The sequence below is a fragment of the Artibeus jamaicensis genome, unplaced genomic scaffold (genome assembly GCF_021234435.1).
Source record: "Artibeus jamaicensis isolate MK-2021 breed Jamaican fruit bat unplaced genomic scaffold, CSHL_Jam_final contig_240, whole genome shotgun sequence".
Taxonomy (NCBI): Eukaryota; Metazoa; Chordata; class Mammalia; order Chiroptera; family Phyllostomidae; genus Artibeus; species Artibeus jamaicensis.
Window position 1 is genome coordinate 20019652 of NW_026521506.1, and position 26927 is coordinate 20046578.

Genomic DNA, 26927 nt, shown 5'->3' on the forward strand with positions numbered 1-26927 from the left:
CTTTAGCTCACCAGCTTCCAGGGAATGTAAAGCAGTGTGGAATGAGGAAAGTCAGGGAGGGACAACCAGCAACTCTCTACACTCAAGAACTTCTGCCCTGGCTAGTGTGGCTCAGTGGACTGAGCAACTGCCTGTGAAGCAAAGGGCAGCCAGCTCAATTCCCAGTCAGGGCACATGCCTGGGATGTAGGCCAGGTGCCCAGTAGGGGGCGAGCGAGAAGCAACCACACATTGATGTTTCTCTCCCTCTCTTTCTCCCTTCCACTGTACAAAATTAAATAAAATATTTTAAAAACAAGAAAAGAAAAAGAACTCTATGGCTAGTAACCACAGTCCCCACAACTGTACTGGGCTGCTGCATGTAGACATTATTGTTGATTGGTCAGTAGTACACAGAACAAAAAAGTCACCCTTTCAGTTCCTGTTTGGACAACCAGGACTGAGGACTCAAGTTGTTTCCAAGAAAATGCATATCCTGTCATATCAAGGGTTCTGCCACTGACAATTTGGCAAGCTGAACGTATGTGCTTACTTACATACATAAATACATTAAGGCCTGTACAAAAGCTACTGCTTTGCCTGGTGTTAGGTAATCATAAGCTCCTACTGAAATGTTTTCTTTCTTGAAATTGTCAACATATAAATCTAAAATGGAAAAAGAGAAATCACATTTTAAGAATACAGACCTGCTTGAGTCTTCACAATGACACTCATACGGCGGCGGACAGAATCAAAGTTTAAGGTGTGAAGAAGTTCGTACCTTTATGAGAAGAAAAAAGAGAAAAGTAAAAAATACCCAGAAGCACACTAGGAAAAATAAAACAGTAGAGAAACATCTTAAGATATTCAAACACCTTAAATGAACAGAACTCTCCTCCTGGGGTAGGGGATGCTGGTTAAGGGTACAACTGGTGATTTTCCTTGGAGTTTTGAAATTTCCCAGCAGCTACGACAGGCTGCCAGAAGACGCTGTTGTCAGTCAGGGGTATCTGTACCCTCTCATTATAATACTGAAAATCATAAGGAGAGAGTAACTACATTGGAATGGGCAACCAAGAGATGTCCCACCAAGCCATATCTGAAGAGGACTAGAAATTGTCCCACCCTGCCAATTATTTCTGTCATCTATGGAATGCTCACTATGTGTCAGGCACACTGCTAGGTGCTGGAAAACAGACAGGAATCTGCCTGAGTCCCATCCCTCGGAGGGCTCCCCATATGATAAGGGAGTCAGAGGGTCATGAGATGAGTACCTCCGTGTTTGCCAAATACTGTGACTAAAGGAACTCACAGGGGAGAGGTGGGGGCACAGAACAAAGACATCTGAAGGAAGGCTTCCTGGAAATAGTTGTACCTGAACTGTGTTTTCTCCAAGTGATATGATGAAGAAAGGGCAGCATGGCAGGCATGCTGAGAGAGGGAAGAGCATGTGCAAAGGCACAGGAGCGGGATAGCACATGGACCATGGGAAGGGGGATATAAAGTAGTTCACTGAGGCTCGAAATCTCGTTGATAGGGGAATAGTAAGAGAGCCAAGCAGGGGCTAGGAAATGAGAACATTGGTATTTGATCCTAAGAGCAATAAGAATCCACTGAAGAGTTGAAACAGTGGAATGATATGATCAGATGTGTGTGCGGATGGCTGAGTTATATTAATCAAGGAAAGAATGCAAAGGGCTAAAAATAAGAGTTAATTATTAACGAACAGTGAGTAAATAATTTTCTTGAAAATAAATAATGTGAATACAAGCATTTGACCTAAAAATATTTATTACAAAGGTTGTTTTCAATGGGAGTGAAGAGGTCACTGATTTTGGCTATGTGTGTGTGTAAGATATCTATATGTAGCATTTCATTTGGTGTTGGCCATGACAGGGGCACTCCTGTAAACTGGCTACAATCTGAACTGATGATGATTCTGGGCTCTTGGCAGTCAGGCCAAAGAGCTTTCCTCTACCTTCTGAGCATCTCTCCCCAAAGGGGATGCATATTCCCTAAGCAGGTTTGTGAAATGGGTCTCATGAAAAGCTGTGGGCCAGAATGTAAGCCAGATAATTAAAATTAAGTTCAGATGAAGGAATTCAAATTAATCACAGAGCCTAATTCAAATGTGCTATTAAGCCAAGGTGGCTTTGTTTGCTGGGTGGGGGAGGGGGACACTGACAAATCAGAGTACTTGTCCTGAGGCTCAACCCTGAGCATCTAGAACAAGACAAAGTGTCTGACACCAAAGCTGTCATGACTGGCTAGGCTTGAAAACAATCCCAGTTATTGGCTGGGTTCTGGACAGAAGGTTTCAGGTATGTTCACTGATTTTTCTTGCAGCATGTGTTGGAGACCTGAAATGGCATTTTGATTTCAGAAAGAAAGCCCAGGCAGACTCTCTTTTAGGCCACTGGACTCATATGTGAATCAAACTGGTATCCTTTCTACCTCAAATCTCAGTTTCTGCCATTCTATGAAAAATGTCTTTCTCCTCCAACTACATTTACATAAAACCCTGACCTGGGAGAGCAGAGTCCTACACTCACAGATGCAATCAGTTTCCTTTGCCGTCCTTACTATAAACCCAACTAAGGTTGACTGCAGGGTTAAGACATAACAAACACACACAGTGCTACTTACTCTTCTATTTCTTTTCTTTGGTTCTGTACTTTCATATGGCCGTTCTGAGTTCCTAAAAATGTGAACCCATACCTGTCAAAAGCAATAAAAAAGACCTTTGTATGTCTCTAAAGCATGATTAATTTCCCTTGCACTGGGGTTACATGTGGTCTTTTTTTCTCTTTCATATGAACTCAATCTACAACTGTATTTCACTTTACTGGCTGAGATGATAACACAGAGCAAAGTCAATGCCCAGTCACAAACTGTAATCAAGAAAGAGGCAATTTATAATTTCAGTTCTGTAACGAACACACTCATTGACCTTTTAGCTACTTAATTATCTGGTGCCTCTTGGGTAAAATGGGACTGTTGTTCCCAAACGATGTCAAAATTGCTGGGAGCACTTTAGAAATAACATGTTATACAAGAAGTGGCCATGGTTATGATTTGCAAAATATAACATGAACATTTAGACTTCTGGCTAGAATGCATAAATAGTACTGTAAGTTATATCTATGCATTACTATTTTCTTTTTGCTCTTAATTGTTAGGGTTTGGGAATTTTCCATAAACTTTCAGATAAAGGAGTCTGACTTTTTATTAAAGAATAAGAATACTTACAAGATAAGGTTAGTGAAGCAAACGGGGCGGGGGGGGGGGGGAACTCCTGTTCTGTAATTTTACTTTTTCAGGACAAGTACAGGAAATGCCTTTTTTTACTCTTCAAAAATGCTAATGTATTCCTCTACAATTTCCCTCGGGGTTTTTAAAACAACTTTATTGAGTTATAACCGATATACAAAGAACTGCACATATTTAATGTGTGCGATTTGATGGCTTTGGACACATGCAAACACCCGTGATACTAACACCACAATCAAGGTAAGAGACATATCTGATGCCTCTCCAAGTTTCTTTTTGTCCCCCACGCCCGCCTTTTTTTGTTGTTGTTTGTGGTAGAAACACTTAAACGTGAGATCTTTCTCCTAACAAATTTTGAAGTGCTAAAATATTGTACTGTGAACTATAGGTACAGCTTTGTACAGCAGATCTGGAGAACGTACGCATCTACAACAGTGTAAGTGCTTACTTTGTAGCTCCTTTCACCAAAGCTATTTCATCTGGTGAAGAGGACATATAGGGTAATTCAGCTGATTCTGTAGCTCCATCAACAGCATCATTTGCTTTAGTTTCTACAGTATGGCATAAACACAAGGCACGCAGAAAGAGCTCTTCTCGATTCTGTTAAACAGTAACAAAAAAATAACTATATTATTTTCACTTTGATCGAATGGTAACTAGTCTGTGAACAGAGATATTAATGGAAGAGAAAGTTATAACCTCTGGCAAATTGAATGAGCAGAAATGTATAAATTCTTAATACTCAATTGAGCTATATATTCTCCTAGTACCTAACAGCATTCCTGGTACTCAGCTAACATGCCCTAAGGGCTGTGTTAACTCATTCAGGTTAGTGTAACTGCAGCTAACACCAAAGAAATGACTTCTTCAGGGCCTAAAAGAGTTCATTCATTAACTAATTAACAATCTGGCAGTAGCACAGGCACAGGGAGACTCTGGTTCATTTAATGCCTAGACACTCCTGGGACTTGAATGATTTGAACAGACATCATTTTTGGAGCAGCTCAGATTTTAAAGACAAAGCACAAAAATTATGATCACAGAAATAGGGAAGTGAAAGTTTTACCCAAATGCAGTTTCCCATAATTCTCTCCACTTATAAATCCTACAATACTTGTTTACAAATTCCAGAGGTGTTAGTAAAACAAGAAAGGTGAAAGGAGAGAACAAATGGTTACTCAAAAGTCTATGTCAGAGGCCCAAATTCTTTATTTCTACTCTGCAGGGTTAACACAGGCATACACAGATTGATTTCTGACGGTAAAATGGTAACAAAGAAAATGCCACCTTATCTGCTTTGTCAAAATATGTTAAGGGTCCGTCAGTTTGAGAAAGTCCATCAGTATCCTGAGTTACACCTTTATACTTGTGCCCGTCTATGCAGCATTCAATGAACTCCATACTGTTTTCAGTGAGTGTTCCAGTTTTATCTGTAAATACATAGTCCACCTAAAAACAAGAACACAAACATACATTTTAACTTTGTTCAGTGTGATTAGTTTTTAGCTGGGTATAAGGCATAGCAAATTCCATATTCATAGAAAACACCTTTTCTGAGACTTCTTGTCAAACACCAGGCAGTTATAGAACCAATATTATCAAAAGAATGGGAAATGAACGAGTATTTTTAAAGACAGCAAAACGGTATCACATGTCTGAGGTAGATCTTCTCAAATATAGAGGGTTAATAGGAAAAAAGAATGTGTCTATTTTACCAAAGAACCCTTCAATTTAATACTTACTCATTTTGATATAAAGAAGTTACATAAGAACAATCAATCTTCCAAGGGGACAAGAACATACCACTTACTTGATGTGTGCACACCCACCCACCCAAATATATATATATATTTGACCGGAACCTAAATTAACTGGGATATAATAAAACTTTTCCTTATAATGTAAAATATTCTATCAATATGCTGGATTGAAGTAAAATATACTGTTTCATATAACATGTATAAGAGCCACAAAATATACATGGAACAGGGGAGATGATAATGTTAAATTACTTGATCAAGAGACACAGTAAATCAATAATGATCAAAAATATAATTGAAATGTCTTTTCATGTACTATGTATATTTTCAGATACATCTCAGAAAAGTTTCCAAACTAAAAAAGCAGAGTTTTTAATGATAGGTTAAAGTATACTAGAAGCAAATTTTCATAAATAATGGAAAAAATAAGCTACAAAGTAAATTTTCCATGTAAAATAAGTCATTTTGAGCATTTCTATCTTATCTCAGTTTTTTATCTCTTCTATTTATAACATCTGGCTTTTGGAAACCCACAATTTTTTCCTCCTTTTGGCAATTTATGCTTAAATAGTTAAAATTATGGGCTGACAGGGAAAAAGCATAAGCCCAAGATTAAGGTTTCTATTATGTAAGGGAGAGAGAGATGAACTCCAGAAGTAGTTGCTTTCTAATTATTTTTCAAAGCTTTTTACGTTAGCAGCACTGGTACAAATATAGCATTCCAATCTTCCGCTTTTTTTTTTTCTTAACCTCTTAGCCAGCCAAGTTTGAATTCTCTCTTTAAATTAATCCAAGCGGTATTATTCCTGTGTTGTTAGATTTCTTCCAGTTAAATGAAAAGTCTTTGGGGCTTTTTTTCTGATCAACATTATTAACTTTCCTTTCCCCCTAAAGGTTATCCTTGCTTGTTGTAGTTCCCGTGCTAGGGTGAACATTAATTAACCCATTAGGAAACCTTTTATGAGTGTCAAAGGTGGTCATTTTAAAAATAAAAAGTGCAACTATTCGCAGATATAGAATAGGTTTCCCAGTACGGCTCTGCATACAGTAAATCTCAAAGGGACAGGTCAGTAAACTACAACCTAATATAGCAATTATCAAACTGTAGCATGTATCAAACTGTAGCATCAAACACTTACTTGGAGGGCTTACTGAAACTCAGATCGATGGGCTCTATCCCCAGAGTTTTTAATTTAGTAGCTCTGGGACAGGGTCGGTTAATGTGAATTTCTAGCAATTCATCATGGGATGTTAATGCTGCTAGCTCCAAGATCGTACTAAAGAATCACTGCTCTAACATACACCTTATATTCACGAAAGGGGGAGGAGAGGATTGGCTGTTATTAAAAAGTAGGTATTCTCATATTAAAGGAAGACAGACGGCTGAAGAGTGGTAGACTGCTGCTTGACTCTGACTCTCAACAGCCTCTTCCTCTTTAATTGTGGGTCTGAACCACCAAAAAAGGCTCCTCTCTATCAACAGGCTCAAACCCATCCCTTTATGGATCGAAAACCTAAAGTGAGATAGGTGTTCTAAGGTAGAAAGACTCTAAACTGAAGGCTGAACACATAAAATTGCCTATTTCATAGTTCGAAATTGGTCAACAATGTTCAACCTAAAGGAACACTTAGAATGGAGTGTGGCTCTAGGACCTACTAACTCTGTGACCTTGAGGAAATTCTCTTCATCTCTCCGAACTTTAAACATTAGCCTTAAGTAACTAAACCTGCCGCAAAAGGCTGTAAAGAATGCAAAATAAAGCTCGACAATAAATATGTTGGTAAACTATGATGTGTTACACAGATGCTGACAGTCATTACTATTGACTTAAGCAAAATTAAACATACTGGACTCTGCATCATCCCACCTTCCCTAATTTTTCTGAATTATTATGATTATATTGCTATAGTTAGGTAGGATATGTGAATTTCTCCAACTAAATGGTGCAAAACTTGAGGGTTTCTTATTTACTTTATAAAAATAACCACCAATACCAAGAACATATCCTACATACACAAAAGTTCAATACATATTACTGGAATGAATTGTTGGCATCAGAGCACATCCTCAGATGCACCATTAAGCATCGCTGCAAGACTGGGAACGGATGTGACAAAGGAGGCTATCCCCACGGTATTTTTTCAAGATAGGTTGAAACCATTTGGTTGTCGAAAAGACCGATGTCTGATTGTAAAGGACGCCGTCCTTTTCCAACTGAACTGGGTGAGCAGTCTACTTCTTTTTGTTTCTCAAGTAACACCCTGTCCTAAACATATCTCCCTATTTTTAAAAATAGTAATGTGGGTCCATTTTTAAAGACGTTACGCCAAGTGTTTGCAACGGTGTTGATGAAAACTAACTGACACTGCTTTTAGCAACATACAGCGCCCTATATATCTTAAATTATGACTCATCAAAGAGGAAACTGATTATATTGCATTTTGTCTGTAATGTTCCACTGAAAGCTAAATGATCTGAGAAACTATTTCAAGACTTCTTTGCCACTTTCATTCAGGGAGTTTCTACACGTGTAAGCTGATTAATAATGGCAAGTTGGGTTTTTTTTTTTCCACTGCATAAATTGAGGTGGTGGTCTGGTTATATAAAGTAAATGACAATCACATCCAGAAAGCAGGTTTTGTTTGGAGAAAGAAGTGGTGGATAAAATGAGGATGGCAGTTTCTTCACTGATCAAATTTACCAGATCATCACCCAAAGCTCCACTTTACTTTCTGCAGTGTGAATACAGTCTAAATGATAGGGATTACATTCCCATAGGTAACATGGAATCTGCTGAGGTGGAGATCTGAAAGGAGCAGGTAAGAGTCTTATCTAGTGAAACCTGGCCTGGACATCCTGCCTGTTTCTGGTGGGCATTAGGCAGAGCATGTGGAATGATGGCTGTTTTATCTGCAGTAGCCTGAGCCTCACTAGCCATGTTCATCTTTGGATAGGTTAATCCACACAGCCAAGCACCGAATTTGCTCAACTGAATCAGCTGCCAGGCATGGACCAGTGTGACTCAGTTCATTGGGCATCATCCTGCAAATGGCTGCCAGTTCGATTTTCAGTCAGGGTACTTGCCTGGTTTGTGGGTTTGGTCCCCAGTCAGGGCGCGTGCAAGAGGCAAATGATCAATGTTCTCTTTCACATAGATCTTTCTCTCCCTCTCTTTCTCCCTCCCTTCCCCTTTCTCTAAAAACAGATAAAATGTTTTTTAAAATTTTCAGCTGTCAGGAAAAAGTTCCCCAGAGGTGGTTTGTAATTTAATTTTTGTTTTTCATGCAAAAATGCTGCTAATTAATGCCTTTTACAGGAACTAGAGTAGTTTTGCTCATATACCTCTGTCCCTGGTGAAAATTGCCAGCTTTAAAAAGGCTATAAAGTCAGCTGTTGCTGCTGAAATCACTTAGAAAAGAATCTTTTGGGAACTGTATCTAAGGCAAAAACATTCATTCACTCATTTCTTGTTGTATCCTTAGTGACTCAGTATCACTGTGGGTTGCAGACTCCATGGTTCGGAATCCTGGAGTCCTGAAGTCAGGTTTCAACAAAATTATATCTGGAGAGTTTGTTCACTCTTGTGACTGGAGCTGTCAAGAGGGTACTTCAGTTTATATAAAGGCTGTGTAAAGCACAGAAATAGAGAGCGGGGGTGGAGGGGGACTAAATTCAGGAAGAGAGTTTTGAAATGTAGATGCAAATTGGCACCATTTAAAACAAATGTGAGGCCCTGTTCCAGCCACACAGTTCCATTAAACTGAATTTGCATCTCACAGTCACAGGAATGACATTTCCACATCCCTGACATTCTAAATATCATGAGAACCAAATGCAGCCAAAAACTTCCCTGAGCTTGTGAAGATCACTGCGTGACACAGTAAATTGAGACAAAGGGAAAAAAACTCCCTCAGTACTGATAAGAAAAGCACCTCGGAAATTGTCACCTGAAGAACTACAGCTAAATTGCATTGCAGGGGAAAATGAATCCACCCAGGTCAGAAACAAGGTCACAGCCTGGGCTACATTGGTATGGGAAGCAAAAAGCATTTTGAGGAGTGCATGCCCTCACATTTTTCCTTCATTTAAATGTTTGAACTAGAATAAACAACCACTTCTAGGTCCATACTCCATCTGACCAGAAATGTACTAAGAAAATGTCAACAGGACAACGCTGGTCAATCTAATTTATGGAACAAAAATGCATTTATAAAATTGCTTTTTTTACTAACCCCATATTCTATCCACAGATGGTTAGAGTTGGTGCTGAAGACTACATGTTTCCTATTCCAAAAGCAATAACCCATAACCTGACAGCATCACCAGATGAGTTTTACAGAGAATTTCTTTAACATTCAAATTCAATATATAAATCAAAGTCTACCAAAAATGCCAGCAAAATGACTGATGTTTTATAGTTATGAAACATTGTGTTCTTTCATTGCATGTTTGTATACATTTTTTTCTCTGAATCACATTCCCAAATGTGAAATGGTTATATATATTGGTAATCCAGACTACAAGAAAAAGATACTTTAACTATGTTAATTTATTTTGAGTAAAAATAAGTTCTAACCTGACCAAGTTCTTCATTAAGGTCTGAAGTGTTAACCAGGGCTCCTTCATTAATTTCTTCATCATAAAAGTCTTTATCCCATGAAATGAAGAAGGAGCCCAAGAATTTCTGCATTTCTACTGTGACGTACATGGAAACAGGAATGATAAAGTTGAACAGAACCATAAATGAGAGGAAGTCAGTGAACATTTTCAAAACCTAAAACAAACAAATAGTTCACACTAATTAGATGCACAGTTCCACTAAACAAGTGTAATATAAAAAACTAGTTAACTTTCTATCTTTTACTTCAATGCTGAAAGCACTGTTTGTGCTATAAAGACAAAACTTCCCAAAGACACTAACTAAATCATTGGTCAAGATGATTATTACAGTATGTGAGAATACCCTCAATTTTGTCATTATTCTTCCATAAATGTACATTTTGACTCCATACTTTTTTACTTCCTTAAGTTGTCTCCTCCTACCCCTCCTCCTCCTCCTCCTCCCCCAAGACAGGAAGGTAGAAACAAAGTTTATATGCTGGCATTCATTATGTTTCTTGCATAATAAACCACAAGCTCATATATTAACATGCCAGCTTCTTGCCCCAATTATTTAAAACTCAAAGGCATCATTATCTGAGCAGCATTTCAACAAAGGGTGGCATGTTAAGAGAGTGCTATAGTTAAAAATTTCAGCATAAGACAAATTACCTTCAAAGTATCCCGCTCTTTCTGGGTCTTTTGGTTATACCAAGGTTCATCATTATATGGCGTACTTTGCCAAACATACTTGAGAGTAGTGCATACTGCAGCTTTGGTCAGTAAGATAAATAAATACACAATCAAGAAGACATTAATGGACCTGGAAAATAAGATATTATGAGTTTAAAAACCATCTAGTTACTTAAGATATCAACGAGGTATAAATTAAACTATTCAGTTTTCTAAAGCTTTTTCTGTCTATGGTGTGTGACCACAGCACAAGCCTCTATGTATGTATGAACCTTGGTTATCAGTGCTGGGTCTTAGTCTCAAGTGGTAAAATGGAGAAGCCATGCCTGACCTTTATGTTGGTGACCAGTGCTCCCCAAAGTGCAATGGCTGACTAGATTAACACACCTTTAGTAAGGATCCTATAAAATGACAGGACACACACATGCACACACACCATTACCTGCTCAACCCTAATAGGAGGAGGAGGTTGTCTGTTTCCCTGAATCTTAAAGATTTGGAGTACAGAGTGGGAGAACAAATGTGAAATCCTGAAGCTTACTGCAGATTCTTTTAGTGTGCAGGTAGAGCTATGGGGAGGGTGTCAGTGATGTGCTGGGTATCCATGCCAACGATAGTTAGGTCCAGGCCAGTGTCAACTGGCTTGAAGTGCTGCCAGGTTCCACTTCAACATTTGCCTGGAGACTATCATTTACGTTGTAGAAACTCCTTAAATATAACAACCATAGGTTGTTAAATATAACAACTAACATTACAACATTATCCAGAAGCAACAGAATATATTTATATATCAACTAAGCTCTGCCTTTGTGTAACTATGTGAGCTTAGGTAAGTCACTTATCTCTAAGATGATTTCTTCACCTGTGAAGTGAATGGGCTAACAGGAATTACTTCATAGAGCTGCTTAGAGTATGAAACAAAATCAGAAACACAAATTATTGTGCACATTTTCTGTAACATTAAAAGTGCTCAAACTGGTAGCTGCTATTGTAATTGATATTGTTTTTTCATTATGGTTCTTATGGGAATTACTGAGAAGTAACTATCCTGGTTCAAAAACAACTAAAGAAATTGTGGTGCACACTAACTTTTCAACAGCAGAGCGTTTCTGAGATTTCCCTTGGTAGTTCAAAGCCATTTTGGTTTCCATCCCTGTGTAAACAGCAACTCCTAAGAAATAAGAGAATAAAATGAGAACTAAATTACAACCAACTACCCACCTCTCTGGATCTATGCACTTTTTTTCATCTTATAAAAGTAGGAATTTTAAACCCTCTTGTATTCAACAGTTGATATATCATTTAGAGTATAATTTTAATTCTACATAATATGGCATCCTTCAAGTTGGTTTACTATCTTATAAATTCCTGATACCGAAAAATAAGCTAGATTCAATGGCAAGTCTCTATGTTCAATTTTTAACATGTACTCTTCATGCACAGGCTTTATAAAGTGTATTTCTGGTAAGTATATCTTAAAAATTGTTCACCATATATCTTCTCGGTATTTTTCAGTGTAGCTCCTTTCAACAAGAGATTTTCAGGTCCCAACGACCTAAACAAAAAATGAACACAGCTAAATAAAAAAATGAACAACCCAATAAATAGCACCATCAACTGTGGAGACATAATTTTCCCATACATCTGTGTCCTGGGTTCTGAATGTATCTGTCTACTTATATCACATGCTTATTCCCCAGGACCAGCTGAAAGATCCTTCCCTCTTAAGTTACTTGGGGGTACAGCACAGGTAAAAGCACTACACGGCAGTAGCCAGTAACACACAGACGTAAAGAGATGCACAGAGAGACAGAAGGGTTATGAGCCATAGACAACAAGACCAGAATGGGACAAAGTAGCAGACAGCAAGACACAGAAAGAGGTGACAGATAAAAGACTGGGGAGGTAAATGTTGAGGTGGAATAGACACGCTGACATATTTATAGAGAGGAGAGTAAACACGCCTTTGGGGGGGATCATTGGGCAACCAGACGTTTCTTTTACGTCCTTTTGAGTATGGGATAAAGGCCAAGTGGAAAAGTTGAGGTACTGGATAACAGAAAAGGGGGAAAACCACCCCATTTTATATGAATTGCTTTGTTACAAATGATTAGCTTTTCATTTTACTTAAGTCTAGGTAATTCTCCCAGCATTTTATCCACTGTTCATACCTGCAATGACACTCCCTTAAACCACTGAACAACCAAGGACAAAACAGTGCCTAGAAGAGATTTGGGAATATCAAAGTGTCCGGAGCTCTGCAATTCTGGGAACCTTCGGCATCACTTCTAATACCACCCTCTCCCAGAACACACACACGCACACACTACACAGAAAACCCCCTACCAATTAAAGGGTTGTTTACTTAAGACCCTCTAGTGGGACACTGGCTAGTTACTCCAGATTTATTCACCTTCACATCTCTCTCTCTAAAAAATGTATTTGACCATTTTAATGGGCTTAGAATTGAAACATCCCCCACCCCAGGACAGATAAAGGAATAGCAAACTAACCTCGCAACAGCCTCAATGCTATTACTATAGATACTGATGCGCCCAACAAATCTGCAAATAGAAGACAATAGCAAATGAGTTTTCTACATCCAGGTAAAATCTATATATCACAAATATGAAAATGGATCAAAATATAAAGAATGCAAAAGAGATAAGGCTCTGAACTATGAATGTCCATTATATTTCGGAAAAAGTTATGAAATAACAGCAAGGCATTTTACATTTTAACCCACTTCTTAAAATATTATAAGAATGTAAACAAATATTCTAAATTGGGTCTCGAGATTTCTTTGGCATGGTATATGCACGTAACACCCCTCTCATTTATACTTTATATAAGTAATTGGCTTCTGTTTTAGATCCACGTGAAGAAAGTTTTCTGGTGCTAACACAACTTTCAAACCCATTATCTAGTTCAGTAGTTCTTTCGCTTGAGCATGCATCAGAATCACTGAAGGGCTTATTAAACTGCAGATTTCTGGGGCCCCTACCCAAGATTTTATGATTCAGGCGATAATTTGCATTCCCAACTGGGTCCTAAGTGATGCTGATGCTGCTGGCCTGGACAAGCCTTTGAGAACCACAGTATTAGTTTCAGACAGTGAATCCTTGATTATTATCTTGGAAAACTCCAACTGTCTTGCAGCTGATGTCATTACTGAGCTTGACCCAATCACTTAATATGGTTAGACATATGGTAATCTGCATTTCTGAAAGAATGGGGTAAAAAGGCCTAACCCCTGCCTAACAAGAGTGTTGTAGTTTATAATCTGCATTATATTTTTTCAGAAAAATGAAAATTAATACTGTATTCCAAAATACGAAGCTCTGCTAGTTCATTCATCATATATTAATTGTTCAAGTACTGTGCTAGGTGCTAGAGATACACTAATGAGTAAGAAAGACATTACTTGCCCTAAGACAGGCAAACAGGCAATTTCAAAGTAAGTGATTACACCACCAGAGTAGTGAAAGTACAAGACACTCTGAAGTCACATAGTAAGGGCACTCAATCTAGTCTAGAGAGTTAGGAATAAGCTTTCCTGACCTAAAAAATTCTCTTTCATATTTAAGGTAACTAGGAAGTTTAGGAGTTGCCCTGTGATTATGCAAGGATGTATATTTGCCTCTAATTCAGTCAGTCCCTTTTCTGTGAATCCATGGACCTTTTAATTCACCTCTCTTACCTCAATGCACTGTAAGTCTAGCTTTCCTGTTTTATCTCCTTTGCAAACTGTGAGCTCTTTGTAGGCAGGGAACATGTTTTGCTTTGTGGTCCTAGTTCCTAATAGCAAAGTGGATACAGAAGAAGGGAAAGAGGGAAGAAGAAAGGCAGGGTAGAAGGGAGGGCACTGTTGTTGTAGTAGGATCACTACTGGTATTTTGCTTCTCCACTACTGAACATTCATAAGCTACATCCAACCATCTGACCCATTATGACCATTAGCATTCATTAACGAGATGGCTGGAATAGGTAATGGATGCCATCTGCAATGGCGTAATACAATGAAAGTAACTGACATACCTGGGGGAAAAAACTGTTACTCTACCTGAGTTGATACCATGCTCTAATCAACCAAACTGACCAGCTTAAAAATCAAATTCTAAATTCCTGACAACCCAGTCACTGTTCATCACCAGATCTACTCCAGAAAGCCTCAGTGTAGTACAATAGAGGACATCTCACCATTATACTACTCCCTTCACTTAACTGTTTACTGTGGACAAAAAAAAAAGCTTACTTAAAACACGCAGTTCATCATCATCATCATCATCATCACATAAAAGGATAGAGTGCCTACTAATTTCACGGCTCCACACCCTTTTCTATCTTTGATGTCAGAAGACACACAAAGTGATTTCTTTGTTTTAGTTATCTCTTGTTAATGCATGGGTTTGGTAGGTCAGTCTTACGGGATAATATCATTTTAGTATTTGATGGATGGCCACGTTTACAAATAACAAAGATAAAAGAAAAATCAAAAGTGAGATGCTTGAGCCCATAAGGATTTATCTTGGGCTGAGAATGAACAAGGCTGATCTGATTCATTTCCCTGCCAGAAGGAAGGAATAGCTCATAAAAACACAAATGAGAGGAGGCTGGTAAGTGGTGGGTGTTTCTCTGCAATACTGGTGGCAGAGATAGGCAGAGCCAACAGACAGCAGTAAAATGAAACCAGGTGGTGTTTACTTGTAGAGGTCAGGTTGAGGCTGTTCGCATTCAATGGCTGCTCGGAGGGTATCAATGGATTCAGCTGTCCATAGTCCAATGGTATCACGCACTGCATAATGTGTCTAGATGAAAGCAGAAGAAAAAGCAAAACCAAGAAAGTATTTCTTTTCATAATCATACACCCACCTGATTCCAGAAACACAGTATGTTTTAGTAAGAGGCCCTGGCAGAATAATACAAGTACTGATGCACATTTCCAAAGTCTCAAAATATGTTACAAATAATTAGAAAGATGAACCTAATGCAAGGGGATTCCAAAGATAATGAAAAAACAAAAAGCTTTTCTTGATACTGATAACAGAGTGAATTCCATTTGCAGCATGTATGTAGTTAACTGAAACCCCCATAAAAATTTAATGCATTTATTTTTACTTAGACCTATTATTTTGCTCACCCTAGTGTATGGTGATGTAAATATCCACATATGAATTAAACCCCTTTTGGTCATAAGACTGCTAATATCTTGCCAACAGAAAAAAAAATCATTAATAGTTCCATTATACCAACAACTTAATTAATGATCTTGAAAATGCTCAAAGTGCCTACATTTCATATAAGGAGCAGGAAGATGACATGTCTTGCTTTAGTCTGACAGTATATTCTACTAGTGTGTATCATGTACTTGATTCACCCAGAACTGAAGGCAGGCTCCAGTGAACCCATTTATAAATCATCAAAGAAAGGCTGACACAGACTCAAAGACTGTACCACTTCCACAGAAGGGAAAGCTGTTGCATAGTCTTTGGGGAATATTATGGAACTGCCTGAGCTATATTTAAAACTCTCTCCTGACTTTGATAACCTATGTACTTTTGGCTGATCTGACTGGATCAACTTAACAACATTATCCTCTTTTAGGAAATCTTTAGGTAGATTTCTTGATTTTTACCTTGACATTCCCTCGAATATAACTTAGTTTTTGAACAGTTTAAGTGGGACTAGCTTATCACCATACTCTTGAAGTATAGAATGTAGTCAAGTTCTCTTTCTGAAATAGAGAACAATGGGACAGTGACCAGAGGGGAGAGGGGAGGGAATTTAAGGGGAAAAAATGGGACGGATTTAGAGGAACAAGTATAAAGGACACAGGGACAATAACTAAGGGGGGTGGAAATGGGAGGGAGGTGGGGAGCATGGGGCGGGGTGGGCTGGGATAAGAGAAATAGACAGAAAACTGTACTTGAAAAATAACTAAATAAAATTAAAAAAAATAAAGTTCTCTTTCAGACTGAGTCCTGGTTCTCAACTCCAGATGGAATAAACAAAGGAGAACTCACAAGTATATACACAGAGGTGAGCACATGGGTATCATTTCTTAAAGGAAGCATGTAGAGAACACATATTCATACCCCCATGGAACTCTGGAAAATGACCAAGAACTGACTATGTCAGAAAGTACCAGACAAAGAACTGATTTTTCCAGTTTGAGCAAATTTACTTGAACAGATTTATAATTCTTCCTAGGTGCAATAAAGCAAACATTAGACAAACTATGCCCTAAGGTACTGTTTTAAAAGCAATTAAATTACTCCAGATTAGATTTTCTATATGCCAGGAACAAGCATTTTTAAAGAAAAATATTCACCACTTTAAAAATAAAAACAGATCACACTGTAAGGTGACAATAGTTGAAATTATTTTCATAGTTATATAGTTTCAGCTTATGATTACTCTCCTTTTTAAAAGCCTACATAAAATACTGAGTGGGTTACGTCACTATGAAATGCAGGCAATGCTATTAAAAATGCAGTGACTTTTATTTGGGACATGCAGTTTCCTCACCCTGCTATCCTTTTCCCCACCCTTTTCCCAAAGTTAGCAATTGGCTTAGAAGCTCAAAAATAATTATGTAAGAGCTGTCCTCAAATACAAAATTCACCCAAATAAAATAAGATAAATGATTAGGAGGCAGTGAAAAGGAGTATTTTCTGATGAACTATCCTGAGCTTAAAATGTTAAGGTGTAGTCGGCATTACCTTGCAATTGGATTCCCCATCAAGACTGGCTGTAGTAACATAACAGGTTCCATCACTAGTGCAGGAAGATAGAAGGATAAGGTCACAGGGAAAGGTCTCATCTGCCTGCACTTCTACTACATCACCGACCTAGAATGGCAAAAAAATATAAATATAAATATTCTTAATTCCAAACAAAGCATTCATTGTATGCAAGTCAAAAGAGTAGCAAGAGACCTCTCCTGTCCTGGGGCTCAGAAAGTGTCTCAGCATTTCACACTACATGAAAGCTGATGAAGGAATATTACACAACATTCATCAATCTCTTTAAGGTTATGAGGACTTGTGATACTTTCAGGTTACCTTAGTACTGAACTGTAATATCTAATGAATGACACTTCTGCACCCAGGGACCCATGTTCTCTCTGATGTTTCTGGCACTGATGTTTCTTAAGACAGTGATCATTATCAGTTCATGAATGAATTGAAAAAATCTACATGTCTCAACTTGAGCACTTCGTAAATACTGGGCAGTAACACTCCACCTCTGCATTCACACATATTTTAATGTGTTTTCTTGTCAATGTGTTAAGAGCTATTTTTGTTGGGTGCCAATTCCTTCTTCAGTGCTCAGAAAACTGTTAATTACAGGCACCTATTTTTCTCATAACATTTGAAAAGTTCAAATAGGTCATTTTCCACCAATTCACCTGCTATCAGAACAGTCAATTAATATAGCAATGAGAAACAATTTCCTATGTGCAAGTACCGAAAGCCTGAGTTGAAAAAAAATGAGAAGAAATCATGAACCTTTTCTACTGCAGATAATTTAATAATGTAGGAGTAAATCAAAATGGTTGGGACTTCCAGTAAAGATGGTGGCATAGGCAAACATGGCTTGTCTCTTTGCACAACCACAACAAAATTACAACTCAAATATTTAACAACCATCACCCAGAACCATCAGAAATTGAGTTGAATGGGTCTGACAACTACAGAAGTAAAGAAACCACATCCATACAGACTGGTAGGAGGGGCTCAGATGCAGAACAGACTGGTCCCTCATCTACATGTCATGGATAAAACTTCAGGAGGGATATATTGGGAATGAGGAGTCCAAGCCCCACACCAGGACCGACAGACCAGGGTTCCAGTCCCAGGAAGATAAGTCTCCACAACTTCTGGCTGCAAAAATCAGCAGGGATTGAGTCTGTGAAACAAACTGCTACTTAAGCAGGTCCTCTTCAAGAACTCACACATGGACTCACCTACTCAGACTCACTCCCTCTAAGTTCCAGCACCAGGTAGTAGCTTGAAAGGCACTAATGGTATACAGGTCTGGTATCAAGGCAAGCAGAGGCCATCGTATCTTTTCTAAACCCTTGCCTCACAGAGCTGGCAAGCTGGTACCATACCTGAGACTCCATCAATCTGGCTACCACTCACTGACCCACCTTGGAGATCCCCAGAGACTCCACCCCACCCAACTTACAGCCTACCCAAGCTGTTTTTCTGAATGAGCTGGATTTGGCTCATGCTTCACAACTTCCTAAACCCTGTCAAACAAGCAACACCCAGCCTCAGTGAGCCTTAGGCCCAGCACTAGCAGCCATCAGCCTAGCTTCATAGCTTGGCTTCACCTGGGAATTTCCAAGCTCAGCACAAGGAGCAGCCATCTCAGACTGTTTTATAGCTCATGAAGGGTGGCCCAGGCAGAACACAGGTGGGGGCTGAGCTTGGCCTGCACCACCAGTGAAACCCCAGAGCCTGCAGACCCAGTGGAAAGCTACAGACCATGTCAGAGTACCACCACCCTGACCCTGCACCGCTGATCCTCCACGGAGGGAGGAAGTTGGGGGTAAGTGGTCACAGCCAGTCCTTGTAGCCAGCTGGCCTGGTTAAATCCCTCCCATTGACCTGCCAACAGCAACCAAGGCTCAACTATAAGAGGAGGGTGTACTCACACCTCAAGTACCCGGCTTGGGTAATAGGGTAAGCTATGCCGCTGGGCCCTACAGGACACCTATTACATTAGGCCATACTACCAAGACATGGAGTCAAAGCAGATCTACCTAATACATAGAATCAAACACAGGGAGGCTGCCAAATGAGGACACAAAGAAAAATGGCCCGAATGAACAGATCGAAATTCCAAAAAAGAGCTAAATGAAATGGAGATAGGCAATCTATCAGATGCAGAGTTCAAAACACAAGTTACAAGAATACTCAAGGATTTCAGTGAGGACCTCAATAGAATAAGAAAGATCCAGTCATAAACCAAAGATACACTAATTGAAATAAAGAACAATTTACAGGGAAAACAACAGTAGAGTGGATAAAGTCAAGAATCCAATCAATGATTTGGAACATAAGGGAGCAAAAACCAATCAATCAGAACAAGAAGAAAAAAGAATCCAAGAAAATGGAGACAGTATAAGCAGCCTCTGGGACAACTTCGAGCGGTCCAACTTTCACATCACAGGGGTACCAGGAAGAGAATAGAAAGAACCAGAAATTAGAAATCTATTTGAAAATATAGTGAACAAAAACATCCCTAATTTAGTGAAGGAATAGATATGAATGTCCAGGAAGCAGAGAGAGTCCAAAACAAGATGGATGCAAAATAGCAAACCTACTCCATGACACGTCATAATTAAAAGGCCAAAGGTTAAAGATAAGAAGAGAATCTTAACAGCAGCAAGACAAAAGCAGAGAGTTCCCTACAATGAAGTTTCCATAAGGCTATCGGCTGATTTCTCAAAAGAAACATTGCAGACTAGAAGGGATTTGCAAGAAGCAGGGACCTACAGCCAAGACTGCTCTACCTAGCAAAGATATCAATTAGAATGGAAGGGCAGATAAAGAGCTTCCCAGACAAGAAAAAACTTCCCTAACCAGAAAAAACATTTCACCAAAATATTATTATGTGAAATGTTAATAAGACTTATTTAAGAAAAAGATCAAAACTATGAACAATAAAATGGCAATAAATACATATCTATCGACAATTCAATCTAACAAAACAAACTAAGCAAACAAAAACAGAGACAGAATTATGGATACAGAGAGCGTTTTGGTGGCTGCCAGATGGGAGGGTGTGGGGGAATGAGTGAAGAGGTGAGGGGAGTAGGAAGTACAAATAGGTAGTTACAGAACAGCTGTGGGGATGTAAAGTACAGTATAGGAAATGGAGAAGTCAAAGAACTTATACAAATGGCCTATAGACATGAACAATGGTGGGGGAATTACCGGAGGGAATGGGGGGTGCTGGGTGGAGGGGGGGAAAGGGGGAAAAATCAGGACAACTGTAATAACATAATCCATAAAATATAATTTTAAAAATATTATAATGGTTAAAAGGTAAGACTTTTTAAACCTGATTTTATGTCGCAGCTTTGCCACTTACCTATAAGGACCTTGGGTAAGTGCCCTAGATGATTGTTAACTATGGAACAGGACTGGTTTGAGCATGAAATAAGGGCAAAGGCAGTGTTTTGCAAACTCCTGGCACACAGACACCATCTGATAGGCATTAATTATAATTATTACCAATACCTTGTAACTAGTTTCCTCCCAACGTTTTTTGGGAAAGAAAATGTAGGAAATCATCCAGTCCAGCACTTCCCCACATTTTCCACACCGTGGCATATCCAGAAAACACTTCTGTACAGCACCCTCAGATAACAGGAAGAAGCTGCTGGTGGCGGGAAACAACCAACTTTATGAACTAAACAGTTGATATTTGGCACACCAAGCTAGACACACTCATTGTGAAATGCTGAACTAATAAATAACATGCCTGCCTATTTGCTACATAATTTGGCAGATAAAGATGAGGATTTTTAAGGCCTATTCGGAAACAATTTTATTTTCTTTACCAATCTTCATTGGTTGCCAAGAGCAACAGCATCAATAATTGAACTAACTTGTGAATAGCATTTTATTTTGTTGGGTCTTTCCTTCCTCAATCACACAAACTTATGTTGCTTTTATAAAACCATAATTGGTGCTTAAATACACAAAAGAAATAAGGATGAAATTCTAAATCATGTTACAAGAAGAAAATACTCATTAAAGGATGGAAGGTGATTCTCAGGCAAGGAAAAATAAAGACCACAAACAGAATTTCTAAAACAGCATTTAGGATTTGCTTATATATTAACTACCAAGGCCCCTGTGTCTGAAGTGCAAATTGAGTCCTGATGAAATGGATATGGGCTGGATCACAAAGGTCCTCACAGGCCAGGCCTAGGACTTCAGGGTTCACCCTGAAGGCCAAGGTGAACTGGGAAAGGACATTTAAAGAAAAGGAACAACACAGTCCAGTTAGATAATCAACTCTAGAGTTCTGTTTCCATTTAGCAAGTTAAAATCCACAAAAGACTAGCACTGTTCCTCAACATAAATATTAGAAAATCTACAAAATCGTATTTCTTTTTAGTTCATCAGAGAGCTGAGGTTGCAAGGCAACCAAGTGAACTGAATTCCAGACATTGAAAAGCTCCCCTAAGGAGACAACTGTTTTACAACAGACAAAAGCAAAGGGTGAAGAGATGGCTTCCATAAATGTTCGTAAGAAGAAAACTAGATTTCTAACCCAATCTAAAAGGCTTGTGGCCAGGCGGTGAGGGACAAAAACCATATGATCTCACCTTTAACTGGAATACAATCAACAAAAGAAAAAAGCAAGCAAAATATAACCAGAGTCATTGAAATTAAGAACAATCTAACAACAGCCAGAGGGGAGGAGGGAGGGGACAGTGGGAAGAAGGGTTTTCAGGAACTACTATAAAGGACACATGGACAAAACCAAGGGGGAGGGTGGGAGCAAAAGAGGGAGGTGGGTTTGGCTGGGGTGGGGGGAGTGGTGGGGGAAAAATGCAGACAGCTGTAACAGAACAACAATAAATTTAAACAAACAAGTAAATAAATGGCTTGGTAGGAGCTAACATGACATCAGAATCTATGTAAGCCTGATAGAAATGAAGAGCCCATAACCACTCATCAGTTCTTCTCCACAGGCATCCGCTGGGTGCTCATGAGAAACCAGGAGGGCGGGAGACCTAAAAGACCCTTCCTCACCAGTATGGGTGTACAGGCCATGATGAATCATGGACCCTTTCCTCATTTGAGACAAAGGCCATCTGTCTAGGAGAAAGGCAAGAAATTTTCCCTGACATAGTATCAGGGAAATGTCACTACTGCTACAGGAGGTAGAAGAAAAAGCCATCTGCTCCTGGGGATGGGGCAAAAACTCACTCTTACCAAGGACTTAGCGCTGATAAAAGGCAAAGTTCAGCTGTCAGGGGAAGTGGAGTGGGAGTAATCAGGAAGTTCCACCCTGAGGTAAAGGTATGTAAATCCTGCTTAATATTGAGATTAGAGCATGAGACCCAAGAAACCATTCTGTTCCAAACAGGAGCCCTACAATGAATAACAAGAAAGAGCAATCTGCAACTGAAGGAGGGGAAAGGAACAAGAGAGAGGCATCCACTGCATCTCAGGGATGTAGGACCTGCAAAGGGTGGAAAAGGAACACTGAGAAAAACCTTTTAGCACACCAGGCCCCACACAAAAGACAACATAACCACAATCCAGCACTCCAACAACCTGAAGTCCAGTGGTGTAGTGAAATAGCAATAGTTACAAGAAAACCAAAGTCAGCTCAACTCCAGACGAAACTAATGTAACTCCCGACACTAATGGACTGACAGAGGAGGCCTGCCCACTTCAGAATATAAACACTGTTTACCTAGGTCTCTAGCATTCTTTTCTGTACAGTGTCCAAAATTCAACTTAAAAAAATGAAAGGTAGACAACAGTCATGTGCAGATGAGGAATTTGGGCAGAGAGATGGAAACCATTATGCTGAGTGAAATAGGCCAGGTGTTAAAAGACAAATACCATATGATCTCACCTTTAACAGGAAGCTTAACAACAAAACATACAAGCAAGCAGAATAAAAACAAAAGACAGTGAAATAGAGAATAGGGGGACAGTGACCAGAGGGGAGAGGGGAGGGAATTTAAGGGGCAAAAAGGGGAGGGATTTGGAGGAACAAGTATGAAGGACACAAGGACAAGAACTAAGGGGGGTGGAAATAGGAGGGAGGTGGGGAGCACAGGGCGGGTTGGGCTAGGATGGGAGAAATAGACAGAAAACTACTTGAAAAATAAGTAAATGAAATAAAAAAAATAAGAGCAAATGGAGAAGTTAGAAATTAAAAGAATGATATTGTAACAGGGTGCAGCCAAGAGGGGGGCCCCATAAAAGAATTTGGAATGGGGCCCAGAGCTCAGGGTGTCCAAGAAATATTAAGATGTCCTCACACCCCCCCAGGGGGAAGGAAAATAGAACAGGGCCATTGAGAGTTATTTTGCATAGCAACAGTTTTGCAGCTAACCTCTGGAGTGGTCATTTAACATATCTATAGCCTTTAACTGGTTTCATAGATATGTTAAATAGCTGTGGCCATGCGTTGAGCCAGGAAGAAGGGAGTGGCTTCTACCCAAGATGTAACTGGGGGTAGGTCTCCCCGAGTTACGGCGCCTGCGTGGGAGCTTGGAATTGATTGGCTCCAGGACATGGGGTGATACCTGCCCAGACTAATGATGGCAGCCCATTAAGCTGGGAGGGTATGAGAGTCCTGGCAGGTGTAACTGATTGTAGGAGGAGTCGGAAATGGGGCCGCAAAGGAGGATGGGTGCGGAGATTTAAACCCAGAGGCGGCAGCCATGGTAAGAGAGAGCCACGCGGTCTCAGCTGAGTTAAGATCCCCTCTTGCCGAGGTGAAGAGGAGAGGAGAGCCACGCAGTTTGGGGCAGAGTGAGGACCCCTGCAGTCATGTAGGAGAGAGCCACACAGTTTCAGCAAAGTAAGGGTCCCCTCTTGGCCAGGTGAAAGAGGGAGCCACGTGGTTTTGGCTGAGTGCAGACCCCCTCTTTCCCAGGTGAAAGGGAAAACCACGCAGCTTTGCCAGAATGGAGATCCCTGCAGCCAGGTGAAGAAGAAAGCCACATGCTTTTGGTGGAGTGCGGACCCCTGCAGCTTTGGTAGAAGAGGCCCACGCAGCTTTGGGGTGCCCCCTTTGGCCGCGTGGCCTGGAAAGCAGAAGAGACTTTGACTGGAACTGGGTACAAAGGACTCTTGCCAGTGGACCGTGAGAGGGTGCCACAGTACTTTGGATTAACTAGAGATTCTGCCTGACACAGCTGACAATACCAGCAGCCTGAACACAGATGTGTGCTCTTTTCCTGATTTACGGTACCCGGAGTTGGGACAGTGGGAGAAGGGAGCACTGTGTGGGTGTAGGTGCATACCCTACAGGACTTTGATATTTTAGTGGAGGCATTAAGCCTAAATAGCATTAAATAAACATTTCGTTTCCTTTCAACAAATCTCTGGCATTGAGGATGTCTTTCCAATTGGCGGCGGACAGAAGAGCCCAGTAGATATTAGTATTGTGTCCTTGGGAAGGACCCCGTTCTGTAGCAGTTTTTGGCATCCCTAGGTGGGCCAAATATTGCACCCCCCCAGACCTGTTGTTCAGTAACAATATCACAGATAAAGATTTCCTTTAAAATGCTTTAAAAAAAAGATTTCCTTTAATGGGCTTATCAGCAGACTGGATACAACAAAGGATATGATCAGTAAACCTGAACTCTTCAATATTTCTAATGCCAAAACCCATACTCTTTCCCTGACAAATAATCTGCATCTGAACTCTACAAGTTTTCTTTCTAGATCATCTTCTCTGTGTTCTATGTGATTCCATCCAGTCTCATGGCTTCATATGCTATCTACATGCTGATGAAATCCAAATTCCTATTTCCACCTAAACATCTCTCACCTCTAGGCTTGACAATTCCATCTGGATGTCTAATAGGTATCTCAGTATTAACATGGCCAAAACTGACTTCCTAATTTCCCTTCACTCCCACCTGTCCCTAAACCTGTTCCTCTCCATCTTATTTAGTAGCACCAGTATTCTGTTTAATTGCATTATTTAATACATCTAGTTGCTCATGCCAGAACCAAGAAGACTATCTTTATTCTTATTGTTGCTCAACTACAGTTGTCCCGATTTTCCCTCCTGCCCTGCCCTCCCCTGCTCCCTCAATCAGTTCCCACCCTGTTGTCCACGTGTTCGTTATTCCTGTTCCTTGACTAGACCCTTCCCCTTTGTTCCTCCCGATATCTCCCCCCTTCCCCTCTGGTCACTGTCAGTGCTTTCTTTATTTCCATGTCCCTGGCTCTATTTTGCTCATTCATTTTCTTCAGTAGATTCTTCTTATAGGTGAGATCATATGCTATTTGTCTTTCACTGCCTGGCTTACTTCACTTAGCATAATGCTCTCTGGTTCCATCATGTCTCACTCCCTACATCCAATATTCCTATATCACAAAACCCTGATGTCCACTAGTTGTATGTAAGTTTCTTAACATCTCTGTGCCTATCACCAGTTATAAAGAGGGAAAAATAATACCAGAAAAGGCACACCCTACCTCATAGGACTATTTGTGAATGAAGGAGGAAATTAGTTAATATAATGTAAAAGTGAGTGCTTGGCATATTGATGTAATATATAAATGTTAAGTACTATTTTTTATAATTATCTCTACTACTCTCATGCTAATATAAACTCTCACCATCTTTTGCAGCAGCTATCTAACTGGTTTCCCTGATTCCACTTTTACCACGCTTCGGAGTTGTCTTTTTAAAACAATGTCTTTGGGGGAAGAAAAGATCAAGTCACTTCCTGATTTTGAAACCCTTCAAAGATTTCCCATTGCTCTGAGGATATGGACCAAGTCACGCTTCTGCTCAACAACTACATATTTAGACACTTTTGGTTTATAAGCACCTCTTTACACATACAAATACTACAGAAAAGGCTCAATCAAATGATCAAACAGCAGTTCACACATCAGCATCAACTGATTTAATTAAGGTTAAACCTGACTGAGGTAAGCCTTAAGGCAATGAAGCCTAGTCAAGGGAAGGTAGAAGGTGGGTGTCTTTGTAAGAGGGTGGGTGTAACCATAAAATCAGAAAGAGAAAATGGAAGAAAGAGATGATTGGGAGACTTTTACTTGCTTTGCAATTATATTAAGTGTACTCTGAGAAACAGATTTATGCTGTGAATCATTTAGAATGCCTTGGTTCTTATGCTAAATATTAATGCTGAGTCTCTACCTCTACCAACTGGTTTGAAAACTTCAGATCCTAACCACCCTAGTTCATCATGCAATCTTCCACTCTGGGATGCAGAGACTGGAGGAAAAAAGAAGAAAAACAGAAAGACATTCTATGCTTGGCTCAGGTAACTCTCCCACTTTGTACCCTTCTTCCCATTATTACTCTAAGATGCAACATGATTTACTTATCACTGGGGCTATAGAGAACTTATGTCCAGAAATTCCAGGTACTTAAATAATTCAGCAGTCATAATTCTTGATAAAAGTATAGGAAGTATCATTTTTATGAATTTATATGACAGTCCTAAACCATTCTGGAATAATACTTTTACCTACCTGCTTCTCTTTCTGCTCCCCCCATCTTTTTCCCTTGTTCTGGGGGAATTTGATTTATATTATCTTTCATATTTTAATCCATATTCACATAGAAATATTATTTCAAAATACCATGCAAAATCAACAAAATTGAAAAACCCTAGGGCAGACTAAGGAAAAAAGAGACTCAAATACCTAAAACAAAGAGAAGACATTAAACTGATGCCACAAAATAAAAAGGATAAGAGATGATAAACAACTGTATTCAGACAAGACAAACAGGATAACAGAAGAAACAGAAAAATACCTGGAAACACAGAGCCCACCAAAACTGAATCATGAAGAAATAAAATATCTGAACAGATCCAATAGTAGTGGAGAAGATAAAAGCAAGAAGCAAAAACCTCCCCCC

General features: G+C 39.5%; 1 protein-coding gene across 8 annotated transcripts in view; it reads right to left on the bottom strand.

Annotated features, from left to right (window-relative positions):
* ATP11C (ATPase phospholipid transporting 11C) overlaps window positions 1–26927 on the bottom strand; it is a 197730-nt gene that overhangs the window by 59637 nt on the left and 111166 nt on the right. For all 8 annotated transcript variants that reach the window (XR_008391049.1, XM_053662336.1, XM_053662333.1 and 5 more), the window contains 11 exons: window positions 17024–17152; window positions 15006–15109; window positions 12815–12865; window positions 11792–11856; window positions 11391–11472; window positions 10281–10431; window positions 9586–9783; window positions 4536–4697; window positions 3697–3848; window positions 2625–2696; window positions 686–759 (listed from right to left, as the gene is read on the bottom strand). Coding sequence is in view for 7 of the 8 variants with exons in the window: in XM_053662336.1 (XP_053518311.1) it covers window positions 686–759; window positions 2625–2696; window positions 3697–3848; window positions 4536–4697; window positions 9586–9783; window positions 10281–10431; window positions 11391–11472; window positions 11792–11856; window positions 12815–12865; window positions 15006–15109; window positions 17024–17152 (1240 nt within the window). In the remaining variant the exon portion in view is untranslated. The remainder of the gene's footprint in view (window positions 1–685; window positions 760–2624; window positions 2697–3696; window positions 3849–4535; window positions 4698–9585; window positions 9784–10280; window positions 10432–11390; window positions 11473–11791; window positions 11857–12814; window positions 12866–15005; window positions 15110–17023; window positions 17153–26927) is intronic.